This window comes from Oxyura jamaicensis, chromosome 4, assembly GCF_011077185.1.
Source record: "Oxyura jamaicensis isolate SHBP4307 breed ruddy duck chromosome 4, BPBGC_Ojam_1.0, whole genome shotgun sequence".
Taxonomy (NCBI): domain Eukaryota; kingdom Metazoa; phylum Chordata; class Aves; order Anseriformes; family Anatidae; genus Oxyura; species Oxyura jamaicensis.
This window is the reverse complement of record NC_048896.1, coordinates 70,739,796-70,753,224: the sequence shown is the minus strand read 5'-3', so window position 1 is coordinate 70,753,224 and position 13,429 is coordinate 70,739,796. Positions and strand designations below refer to the sequence as shown.

General features: G+C 38.8%; 1 protein-coding gene across 1 annotated transcript; it reads right to left on the bottom strand.

Moving 5' to 3' along the window:
• Positions 1–170: 170 nt before the first annotated feature.
• On the bottom strand, positions 171–7,852 carry GNPDA2 (glucosamine-6-phosphate deaminase 2). Its single transcript, XM_035323963.1, has 7 exons — positions 7,716–7,852; positions 6,605–6,768; positions 6,192–6,293; positions 5,504–5,686; positions 4,978–5,162; positions 4,714–4,888; positions 171–1,218 (listed from the first exon to the last, which is right to left on the bottom strand). The coding sequence occupies exons 2-7, from the start codon at positions 6,726–6,728 to the stop codon at positions 1,160–1,162; spliced, it is 828 nt and encodes a 275-aa protein (XP_035179854.1). The 5' UTR covers positions 6,729–6,768; positions 7,716–7,852; the 3' UTR covers positions 171–1,159.
• Between the last annotated feature and the right edge of the window lie 5,577 nt (positions 7,853–13,429).

Below are 13,429 nucleotides of genomic sequence, written 5' to 3'. Positions count from 1 at the left end.
TACATGCATTACTCTTTCTAGGGATCCAAAACAACTAAAAAAAGTAAATTAAGTTCTTAACCTCTTTCTTACATGGAAGGAGGCAAAATACTTAACCTCTCTCTCCATTAAAGCTTGTAGTACTTGCACATTTCAGAATTTACATTAGAAATAAAACAATTTAGAAATGGTAGATTTATATTTACATTTTACTTTTTCAAAGTAGGAAATAACATTTCTCATAACAGTTCAATATTTATAGTGATACAATGAGAGGTAATTATTACAGAGTGGTTAACAATGATTTTTTTACATGATAATATAAACTAGTAGACATTATGTTCCTAGAAATTAACCTCGTTGCAGGCATTTAATGGTAACAGCTGATACAGTTAAACATGTATCTCCAGAAAGGAACACTTAAATTTTTTCCTTATGGATAAAGCTCAGTTATGAAAAATTGAAAAATCCTAAATTAATTTGAAATACAAGAGAGGAAAAAGTGCTATGACAGAAGATTGATGATTGCAACTGGAGTAAGTTATGACACTTTGAAAAATTGGGTGCATTTATAGGCACTGTTTTTGTATTTTTATTTGCCTGAATTGTAGAGCAGGCCTTGAGATGCCCCAAAACTGTTTGTTAAGATAAATTTAAGGCAACCAAGTGCAAAAGCTCAGTGTGCATTAGATACATGTAAACAGAACATTTCATAGTAGAAATTGTACGGCTATTACAAGTCCATAGTATTTAACAAAGGCCAAAACCATTCTGCCTAGAAACACAAATGCAAAGTGTAGTTGCACTAATGTAGCCAAAATTACAAATTTTTAGAAATAAAATATCTTCTCTAACAGATGCATTACATTGCTGTGCTAAAATAAGTGCTCTGCCCCACCCACCCCCCTCTACCCCTATGTAACATGCAGTCTCCCACAGGTTTGTTCTGTTCCATTTAGTTATTGTAACAGCCAACAACAGAGTTCCAAATGTTAAAGCAAAATGCATGACACAGCAAACAGAGATGGAATGTAAATGTACAGATATTGGACCTTTTAAAAAATACAGTACATGGATTCACCATTTTAAACAGTTTTCAACATATTGCATAGCAGTGAACTCATCTGCTACCTAAAACTGTTGCTGTTGACCCACATGGAGTTCTTCTTCAATTCTTCTCTCAGTTTTCTTTCATACTGTACAGTGGGTCCACAAGTTTATTGTGCACATGCATTAAACCTTGGGGGGAAAGCAACAATGCCAGCTTTACAATTCTTATACTTTTTCAACATGTCTCTCTATCCACATTTTTATTTGGGCTTTACTTCAAATTACACATTCTAAACAGTTCACTGAAAAGAAAGAGAATTGTTATTCAAGGTAGGTTAAAATCAGAAGTAAATAAGACAGCATGCATATAATATATATATATTCCTGTATCACTTAAACACTATTGGCATCTTCAGTTTAAACTGAACAGGGACAAGACAGCTATGATAACAAACCAGTCAAAAAAATCTGGAATACTTCCAGATCAATTGCATGCATGACGAGAGATCCACCAATTGCTCTTTTGTATTAAAAACTGCAATAACAACATAAAATTCTTTATATCGCAAATTTGACATAAAAATCTGATTTATACATACTAATACTTTTACAGCTTGAGTTGCAACATTCTAGGCATTGTGGTATCTTTGTAATTAATCATATACTTCTTGTCCTAAATAGGCAAAAATCAAACTGTTTTTGCAGATTTAGAACTTGCGTAGTTCAACTGTGAACTTGATTTAGAACTTGACTAATTCCTATTCTACTGTAGTTTTTTTCTGGTCATATATAAATAATCCACAGTTGTGACTTGGAGTATTGCTTTTATTTTCTATTCAGAAAATACCGGAGTGCTGGGAAAAGTAGATCAATTTAACAAGAAAAAAAAGTGTTTTACATTATTTGGTTACAAGTTAGTAGAAGCATTACCTACCAAATGTTAACCAATACATGCTATTCAGTCACTGGTATGTTTTTAAACTTTGTTTCACCTTATAAACTAGTAGCAATAACTGATCAACATTCACATTCTGCCAAGAGTCCAGTTTAGCACCAAACTAAAGATAAACTTCTAAAACTATAAGTAATATGCAACATTAAAAATGGAGATTTTCTTAAAAACCATGGAAGAAGTCTGACAGTAAGTGCACATTTGAGTGATCGTCAGTGGCAATGAATATACAAATACCTTTGCTATATCATGTATCCAGCGGCAAACTTCCCATCACTGCAGCAAAGCCTGAATAACTGTACAGTCTGAGCTCGTTACTTTAGGTGACCACAGCAAAAACCTTTTTATGCAGCATCTATTTCTAATATGTGTGGTTAATTAATATATAATCAAATATACTATTCCTTTGTCCACTAAGTGACATATTCAATCATACTAAAAAGCCAACACACCTAGAACAGACTAAAAAACCCCTGTCATTTTTGTCTCTGGAGGTAATGACTGACTTAGCTGCAGATCTTTGTGCTAAAGCAAAACAAGAAAAAAATAACATAGCCCTTGGAAATCAACATAACTAAGGTGCAAAGGAAGAGTTTCTTAAATTTCATGAAGGACAATAATTTGTCTGACATATATAGGAAAGATCAAGTCAATAAAGTTTTCTAGGAGTTCGACAGTAAGTGGGAAAATACTAAGTACAAATTTGATATAAAAGGGAATTGTACTGAAAGAGCAGTTACAGCTTCACACATTACTCAATCTGGAACTATGTTTTGAACTTTAAAAGCATTGCACTTCCAACCAATGCTTTTCTAAAAGAAGAGTAAAGAATTACCCACTTCCTGAAGGCATGAAAAATGCCTGCAAAGTACTGCCACTTCCATACGTAATTAAGTATATTTAAATCCTGTTTGTTGATGTGTTTCAGGAAGTACAGTTAGAAACAAAAGCTTTTTTTATTATTTTTTAAATAAAATTATGCACCAGAGTCCCTTACTTGATAGGTACCAAAGCAATTATTTCAAAGAGTCTTGCTGCTTATTCAACCCAGATCACGTTAAAATATTACACAGAAACTGAGGAGCATGTACAAGTACAGAAAAGCTATCCTGAATTAACTTTTCTTCAGACTGGTTAGTAAATTCAAAGTTTATTTTCTGCTTCCTTCTGCAATAAAGTAAATAAAGGGAAAGGTAAAGGTCACCTTTCCCTCTTTCAATAAGAACATTTAAGTATACTTGATAATTTTAGCCTCTAACTGTTTCAGGAAGTTAAAAAAAAAAACAGTGAAGGGGAGTAAGAGCTATTCCAGTTACCAGCTAGGGTCGTGATTTATTATCAGAAAGTATTTGAAGTTTCAAGTAGTACCTTGAGATTTTTTTAAATAGTAAAAAATTGTAGTGAATTGCTACCATGATTAGCAGTCAGTCATCAAGAACTACCCAGCTTCCTAAGAACCAAGATGTCCACCCTGGAGATCAAGACTGAGAAATAATTCCAGGTTTTATTTCTCCTCTACCTTAAAACAAGAAAACCTGACTGATTTATGAACAGGAAAAATTAAACCAGTCAAAACAATCTTTAGGAATTTTGTCACTTTGTATGTGCTTATGTGCTTACAGGGTAATCATATGGTGTGACACAACAGCACATTCATACACTGTAGCCCCTTTTTTTAAGCAATGTTCAGTGTCAGCATCATTCATCAATAACTGTACATTAGTAGGTTTATATCTTTCCCAAGCAAAGCTTTTGTTTGTATGAACACTGGATAATATTTAAAATTCACCCAAGCAGTTAAAGAGGTTTATCTTTGAAAACAGTAAGTACTATCTAGCAGTGTGACACAGGTGAAGACTACCTTTCTCCTGAATACATAGCAAAGAAGAATATATTGAGAAATCCAAAGTTAGAGTTAGCTACAAATGATATCAGGATCAAACCACAGTAATGCCAGATTTTATAATCTAATGCACCTAAGGAGTGCACCTTTTATAATCTAATGCACCTAGTTATAAGATGCTCAAAAAGGTCATCAGTGACAGCTTTGATGCCAGGTGCCTCTGCTACTACAAAGAACCATGCCAGTAAGATGACTGCCGTATACAATCAATTTACTGTGCTAATATAGTTAGGAGAAAACTATTTTTCTCAGCTTCTACAGACTCAGTTAAACTGAAATAACCATGTTCATGGATGTTAATATCAAAAATCCAAACTTTAAGCCTGCCTCAATATACCTACTACAGATACAAAAAGCACAGTAAGTGCAATGCATTAACAGTCAATATAGGTTGTTATGCAAATTGCACTGTATGAAAAACATCCTCAGTTGACTCCAAAGTCCTTATCACACAATTGAAGTTTACTAGATAGCACTTACGAGACACTTAAGTGGGGAGACACCACAGAAAAAGCAGTATGAAATATATCAGGCTTAAAAGAAAACTTAAAGCAAATGAAACTTTTCCACTTTCTATTTAAAACCAGTATTGGTCAAATAGGAAGCAAAGGAAGTATCTTATTCAAAGGAGATTTGTCAAGAATGTATCAAACAACACTGTCCTTTCAGATGGAAGGAACATGGGTCACATCTCCTAGTGCTTTTCCACTCACAAGACATAAGTTAACATTTAGTATTTTGAATAAATAACATTATACATTGGGCCTTCTGACACATTATGGTAGCTAGACTTAATTTTAATATAGGTAACTTCTGATTCAGTGCTCACCTTTAAAGTACTTCACAGTTTTAACTCTTAGTTCTAAAGTAGCATCTTCATCACACACAAAGATAGTACGAGGGTGCTGCTGGAAAGCAGAAACTGTCCACATGTGATTGACACCTTCTTCAATCGCTTTGTACAATGCAAAAGCTTTATGTGCACCTGTTATAAGAATCATCACCTGCAAAACAAAGGTCTCTACTTTCAATCCTCATATCAACACAAGTCTTGAAAACAGATACATGCAACTAGAACTAAATGAATTCTTACTTCTCTAGCATCCATCACTGTACCCACGCCAACTGTTAGCGCCATAGTTGGTACTTTGGATAAGTCTCCATCAAAGTACTTAGCATTTGCCAAAATGGTGTCCATTGCTAAAGTCTTTAATCTTGTTCTTGAAGACAAACTTGATCCGGGTTCATTGAATGCAATGTGGCCATCTGGACCAATGCCTTTTCAAAGTTAAAGAGAGCAAATCATTCCAGACCTGCGAGTCAACAAATATCCTCAAACATTGTGAAAGAATAAAAAAGTTTTAGGATTCATTCTTTTGTTTTGCTTTCTCATTTTCAATTAAAAAAAATAAAAAGCATTCAAAACTTACTTAAACTACATTATCATTAGAAACTTGGACACCAAGCATTCTATTTTGGTATTTATACCAATTCCTTGTTAGTCACAGAACTTTCTTACACTATAATAAAAAGTAGTTTTAGCTGTGTTGTGGAGATAATGTCCAAAGAGTCAATATATTTGTCTGAACCATAACTAACCACAAAGCATTTCCTCATACCTCCAACAAACAGATCGATCCCCCCTGCTTCTTCAATTTTCTTTTCAAAAGCATCACATTCTGCCTGTAAGTCTGGAGCATTCCCATCAAGGATATGAGCATTATTTGGGTCTATGTCAATATGCTTAAAGAAGTTATTCCACATATACGAATGATAGCTCTCTGGATGATTTCTGGGAAGCCCTGAAATCATTTAAAATCAAATTAACATATTGCAAGACTTAACCAATCAGCCTTAATCCTAGCCTACATGTCGCCAATATGGGGTATGCAAGACAAGCCTTTCTTGAGCAGTAAGAAATGAGACAAAGGAGTATTTGAAATTATACTAAGATAGACTTCCTGTTGGTATATATGAGAAAATTTCTTTACTTTCACTTGGTATATATCATATCACTAAGAGTATTAAATCTTTAAAACAAATGTAGTCATAATGCTATGGAACAACACTTTCTGTAGAAATGAAGTAATTTGCAATCACTTAATTTAGCCCAGGATCCACTTGGACTAGTTAATTATTTGCATTCTAGTAGATAAACAGATCAAATGCTTCAAATGTCCCCAGGTTTAATATAGAAGCACAAAAATAAAATGCTGATCTTGTGCTTTGTGGAAGTGTACAGCAGTTAATAAAGGAAAAAAGTTTTCTGTGTAACTGTCTTCTCAAATAATTAGCACTAGAGCTTACCTACATATTCATCCATGTTGAACGTCTTTACATATTTGAAAGAGAGATCTCCGTTCTTGTGATATTCTATCAGCTTTTTGTAGCATCCCAAGGGTGTACTCCCTGTTAAACAAAGTTTTTTCCACTGTTCTATATATCCATAAACTTTGTGTATTTAAATCTCTTTATAGTCACATTTCGCTATGATGCTTTTCAACATAATTAAAAGAACTCTGTTATTTCTCATCTACTATTTCTCAGTTTCTCAAAACTTTTCACCACTTTTTACACAGAATCAAATCCATATTAAAATAGAAATATGTTGTAGCATTACCACAAGTACATTTATGTTCTTTTAAATATACTATCTTTCAGCAATGATGTAAGTACAGGTCTAAGTTTAGTCAATTACATAGGCTTTGAATAAGACTTGCCTGTTGGTAGACCAAGCGTGAAATATCTTCCTTGACTGGGCTTGAATTGGATAATGCGATTGCAGATGTATTTTGCAGCCCATTCACTAGCCTGATCGTAATCTTCAAGAATGACTAGCCTCATTATGGCAGCGAGGAGCTTGTACAGTAAAATAAACTCAAACCTGGAGAAAATAAAGTTTTTAAAATAAGAACCATATCAATAGCTGTAAAACTCTTGGACGACAGACAGATAAAAGTCCCTTCTTATAATGACAAAGTATAGTACTAAATAAATAGAAAGGTTATTTTACCTGCATCAACGTACTGCACTCTTGCAGTTCTAGTTCAAACCGGACTGCCAGAAATCAAAACACAAGCTACAAGCGACACATTCCAGTCAAAAGATGCATTAAAAGTCGCACGCTAATTTAAAGGAACTCATAAAGAAAAGTTCAAACAAAACAGGAGCAAGTCATTTTGAACTTCAGTCTTCTAATTTTTGTCAGGAAAAATTAATATATTCTGCTTGAAATACATAGCAAAGAAACACACAAACACTGAGATTAAACCTTGTTTCCTGCAACCAGCTGAGTGTCAAAAATGTCAAAACCAACTCTTGTTTCTCCATAGGCCGTACTGTGCTTGGTATCAGCACAAACCCGGTACCACTCCCAGAAGCCTGAGGCCTCCTAGGTGCCAAGCCACAACTAACACGTGCTACTTGTAGCTAACCTGAGATGGGAGACCAGTTTCAGAAGACACATGAATTAAGGTACCGTAGCGCTTAGCAGGGCAGTAGCTGCTGCTCACACAAAAGAAGGCAGGGAGGCATAGCACCTCTTGCTGGCATAAATTGTAACAAACCAAGTTCACCTTCGTAGGGGAAACGCTATCCCACAGGTACTGAAAAACCTAACACCTCCAGGAGGGCGGCCAGCAAACAGAGACCCCGCAGCTCTAGGGCCGCAAGCTAAAGCTTTACCAGGAGGCACCGATGCTAAAGAGAAGGGCGGCCCGAAAACGGCGCTTCAGGCAGGCCGCCGAGGGACAGACAGACCGCTGGACAGACCTACGGCCCCACCGACCGCCTCCACCCCACCAAACGCGCCCCTGCCCCGGCGCCGCTCACCCCCAGGAGAGGCCTCAGCGGTGCCGAGCGGCAGCGGGAGAAGAGCGATGGGAGCCGCCGCCACCGGCGCCCCTCCGCAGGCCGGCCGCGACCCGGAGGCAGCCGGCGAGGAGCGGAAGCGAGCGGGCGGGGACGCTCCGCGCATGCGGGGGGCAATGGCCGCGGGCGGGGCCTTCAGGAGGGACGGGGCGGGGAACGATGAGGCGGGGCGGGACACGATGAGGCGGGGCGGGACGGCGCGGGCCCTCAGGTGGTGGAAAAGCCCTCCAAGATCCTCGGGTCCAACCATCACCCTACCACCAGTATCAGCCACTAAACCATGTCCCTCAGCACCACGTCCAACCTTTCCTTGAACACCCCCAGGGGCGGTGACTCCACCACCTCCCTGGGCAACCCGTCCCAATGCCTGACAGCTCTTTCTGAGAAGAAATGTCTCCTCATTTCCAAACTGAACCCCCCTGTGCAGAACTTGAGGCCATTCCCTCCAGTCCTGTCGCTTCTTATCTGTGAGAAGAGGCAGACCCTCAGCTCTCATAGGGCCCTATGGTGAGACTTTTGTTCAGAGTCCCTGTCTGGGGCAGAACGGCTGCTAGGGAAGCTCTGACGTTTTCAGGAGGGAAACTGCTCTTTTTACTTTTTTTTACTTGAACTTACTTGAGGCAGCTGTAAAAGCTGCTGATAATTGTTATTGTGAAAATAATGGGCACAGCAACCACTGCTTTCTCTTCTTTCTGGTTTAAAGGCAGATTTGCCCCATCCCTGGACGTGTTCAAGGCCAGACTGGATGGGGCCTTGGCCAACCTGATCTAGTGGATGGCATCCCTGTCTATGGCGGGGAGTTGGAGTTGGATGATCCTTAAGGTCCCTTCCAACCCGAACCATTCTATGATTTATACACTTAGCTGGGCTGTATTCTAAAAAGTTATGAATGTTATAGTGGGTATTGCTGGTTGGGACAGGGCTCATAATCTTGAAGAGTGCTTCAAAGCTGAGTGGGGAAACTGAAGAAAAGGTAACAGCAAGCAGCATAATTGTGTCTATATGTACATGCTATAGGGTTCACTGAGAACTTAACATCTTGGAAAACCAGTTTAATCTTCTACTGGGCAGGAGAATAACTGCTTGAGAAAATCACTGTAATTAAAGTGAGGGAAGCTGGTAGAAGTGAGGAAAAACTTAAAATCAGGAGTCATGTTCAATGATGTGTTTTCTGGTAATCTCACTACAGCGTGATAGTATGGAAGGATTAACAATTTGCCAAGGGCTTAAAAGGTGAATTTGCAACTTCAGGACAAAAATAAATCTTCATGGAGTCTCTGGGGCTTAGCAGAAACTAAAATATTTTATTTGAATTTAACTTACAAATACCAGCAATTTGTCACCCCTTTGATTTTGCTCGTGTCTGTTCTTCCTATAGTCTTTAATCTCAGTTTCCTGGGCCACAAAAATGCTTTTTCTTACAGCATTTCTTGAGTCATGCTCTGAACCTCTGCTTCTCTCTGTGTTGCCGGGAATATTTTAGAGAATATTTCTATGGAGGTTGTGATTTTCATATCCTATGTAACAATCCAAATTTTGCCCCTAGATTTCTGTTCTGTTCTTTCTTACCTACATGGACAATGTGTAACATTTTCAAGGTAAACTGCTTCTGTGTATAGCAGACTATTTAATGCATTTATTCAGAAAAACAAACAAACAAAAAACAAAAAACATCACTTAGTGTTATCTCTGTTTCCCTTGGCATTCCCAAGTCATTCAACTTTCTCAATATTCACATCTCTTTGATTCCATTCCTAGAATTACATTGTAGTTATGACCCTACCATCTATTCCTTATCCTACTATAGTCTATTGGCTTTTTCACTCTAGAGATGAAATTGTTGTAAGAATATGAAATCTTTCAGATGAGTTCTGCTGATTTCTGCATCTTGAGATTGCATTATGTTCAGCACTGATTAAAAATAATATTAAAATTTGGATAATAGGCTCCCCATGTTACATATATTTTGTGGAGGTCAGAGAATACACAATTCACCTGTTGGAACTTCTTGCGCATTTTCTTGCTGCTTCTTAATTCTGAACAACCTGCCCTGTCAGTTGCCTTTTAGCAAACATGGCAAAATTATCAACTGCTTTTTCTAGTTCTCCAACGAATTCATCATCTTTTTATGACTACGTTCAATTCTACCTCTCCTTATTAGTATCCTAATGGATAAGATAGTAAGGTGACTTTTTCCCCAAGTAATCCTTCATATTTTCCTTTCTAACTGTTAGTAGGTGCAAAATTCACTATATGCACTGAGTTGTTGCAAGCAATTAGGTGAAGTCTTAATTAGTCATTAGGTTTCAGACCCCTGAGTAGCATGACTAGAGGTTTCTTAAAATCTCACTGTCACATTATTTAAAATGTCAATGTTTCTTCTGTTGCTTCTGGAAACTGTGATACATTTTTTTTTTTTTTTAATTTGTTTTCTTTTTGTTGTTGTTGTTTTGTTTTTGTTCTTGTTTTGTTTTCCTTAATGTCCCCTACTGTTCAATGTTAAATCATTTACTAGTCATGGTGATCTGATATTTATATATCTGCTGTGAGCAGGTAGGTTCTTGTATTACCTTTATTTAAATGTCCAAATGTTTAGGATCTTAACTTTTGTGTTTGAGTGACTAGGAATTTAAACCGGTGTAGTTCAATAGTAACCAGGTTGCATTGAAATTTAACTGAGGAGGGTCACCTGAATTTTGAAGGTTGAATCTAAATTTTAACAAGTTAGTTATCCGCTCAGATTCCCTCCTTTTTAGTTCAAAGAATAAAAGAACCTGCCCAACATTGGGGCCTATGAAGGAAAATGACTCAAATAGACTATTTATAATAACATAACATTTAGCCATGTAAGCACTTCAGAATAGTCTCCTATCTTTCTTACTGATCAAGCACCATGAGCAGCTGCCCATCTAGGAGGGACTAGCTGTGTCCCTCCTTATTTCTTTTTAATACCAGCCTTAATAGAGCTAAAACAAGTGGCCACCATATTGCAGATACCATGAGTGCAAAATATTTCCAGCTTATCACTCACTGCAGGTCCCCTTAGGTTTCACTAAGCACAGAGTGCACCTTACAATTGAAAAATTTGGATCTGCTTAGGCCATAGCAAACTGGAGGTTCAGTAAAAGCTGCTCAAATTTTTATTGTAGTCCCACAGCATGCCACTTACTGACCAGATGCCTTCTCTTCAAGCCCGTGATGGTTAGCCAGTGCCTGGAAGTCACAGGGAGATTTACAAAGCCAGAACGCATACTAAACTAAACATTAGACAGGCTTGTACAACAGGTAGCAATGAAGTTCATTGTACTAAACATACATGCAGCAAAGACTCTGAGAAGAAGCCAAAAAGGTTAAAATGAAGATATTTCCCAAGGCATTAAATGTAGAGCTTGAGAAACAGGTGATTATGGAATGACCAGAAAACAAGACAAGTGCAAATCAAAATTAAGAATACAAAATAGCATAGGAACTGAAACCTTTTAAATGGTTATAACTGTATGGGGAGAAGGAAGAAAACTGCAATGGAAAGAAGGTTTTTGTAGTTGTTTTCTGATTTTTGGAGTTCTGAAAGAATTTGAAGAGAGTAGAAGTTGCCCCAGGTACTCTGCTTAATGCCATAGGGTCAATTAGCCTTCTGTATTTCTGTGACGGAAGAATACTGTATTTCTGATAACTTCATTTGTCTTCCAGACATAAACAAGAAGGGGCTGAATCCACTTGGAAGCATTGCTTACTGCTCAGAAAGGACCCCTTTGCTTGTCACAGCTTTCCTCCAAACCTACTTTGTTAGGTCTCACCATGTTTCTGTGAGCCGAGGGGTGTATGGCATGTGGTGCCTTTTGGTTTTGTGCTTTATGCAGCAATCCAACTGGATCCACTTTCCAGTAAGAATAGGAAACGTCAGATTTTGTGATACCATGAATATAACGACAGGTGCTTATGCCAATTAGCACCCTGTGCTTTTGTTTTCAGTATCTGTTCTCCCTCGCCATGTGCTGTTTCTAACATGGATTCTGGTACAATCTGTACTAAAACAGGCAGTTACCCAGCACCAGCTGGTTCTGGATGTAAGAGTCGATCTCTACAGAGTAAGCATTCAAGGTGATGAGGAGGGTGGTGCATGGTGTACCATACCCTCACCATTTAACCTTACTGTGCTGGAAAATTCCTCAGTTTTCAAAGCAGAGGTTCTGTGCTGGAGTTTCCTACTCAGTACAGCTTCATTAATCCACAAAAAGAGAGCTGATGATCATTTTCTAATGTCTGCTGTGCCAGGATGTTTCTCTCTAAGCATCTCTTCCAAGCTTCTCTGCCTGAACCAGCAGGCACAGCTGCCTGCTACATTCCCTGCAGATCCCCTTCCCAGATCTTGCCCCTGTTACTGACAGGAGTGTCGGCTGCCTCGTAGGTATGAGTGCCTAAATCTGTGGCTGGCTGCGCCCCTGTAATGTGGGACATTCTTGATGTACTCAGGGATGTTGCTGAGTTAAATTTCTGGCAGTGCTCTCAGCTGTTGTCCAAGCTTATTCCTTTCAGAGTGCACAGATATTCTCCAACTCTATCCTTTCTTGCCGGTCTCTTGTCTCCTAATCCACTCCTTTCCTGGGCTGAATGATTGAGCCTTTCCAGCCTTTGTACCTGGGCTGAATGCATACAACAGAAATAAGAGGTACCAAGTGCAGTATCTTTTGCAGGTCTAAGATGAAAGTAGTGCCCTTGCTTCAAGTGCTATCTGATGGGAAGCCACTATTTATTTATTTATTTATTTAATCTACAGAGAATCTATGTTTGGTCTCATGCTTCATAGAAGTTTTATACATCATGAAGATTGATTGCTTTAGCGGCCTTTTTGCAAGGGGCATAGTGACACGTTTTAAGAAGGAGCAAGAGTGAATGACAAGGGATTTGGATGTGGGCATTTGCTCAGTGTGCTGACTCCTGTCTGCCCAGCTAGGCAGCCCTATTAAAGCATGGGGGGGGGGGGGGGGGTGATTCCCATGGTCTGCAGGCCTGGACTTCTAGAATGTGATCTGCTGAGTGACGGGGGGAAATAAGGCATCTGTTCTGGGCGGTTGAATTCTTATTAATCTTAAACGTCTTCCAAAAAATGTGAATAACCTGAATATGGATGTTTATGGAGTGAATACATGAATACGTAGTCAGATGAATGGCAGCCCAGGTGGCAGTGTTCCAAAACTTAGCTAGCATCGGTCATTTCAGGTTCTTACGTGAACAGACTTTCCACTTTAACTGCATGCATAATGAGGAAATCAATACTCTGATCATCTCTTCTCAGGAAATCACAATGCAAGCACGTAGTGTATTTGTAGTCTGGTGTCACAATATACTGTCAGGCAAACAGACAGCTGCTCACACTTCTCTGCCTCCCCTGCCAACATGTTTTGAAAGGATAGGGAAGCCAGGGTGAAGTGCAGAGGAACAGGAGGGCCTGACCCTGATGCTGACTGCTCCATCTAAAACATTTTTCCACTGCGGGCAGTGCAGGACAGCAGGAAGAGGTGTTGCGTGCAACACAGGATGTGGAGATGTCCAGCCTGTCCCATGGGGCTCTCCCTTGCTGCTCTTTGCTGAGCGTGAGTATCCTGCACTACTTCGGCAGCCACTGTAGACAGGGGGTTGCAGCACTAAGTATCCATCAGAGGCTGCTGATCTGA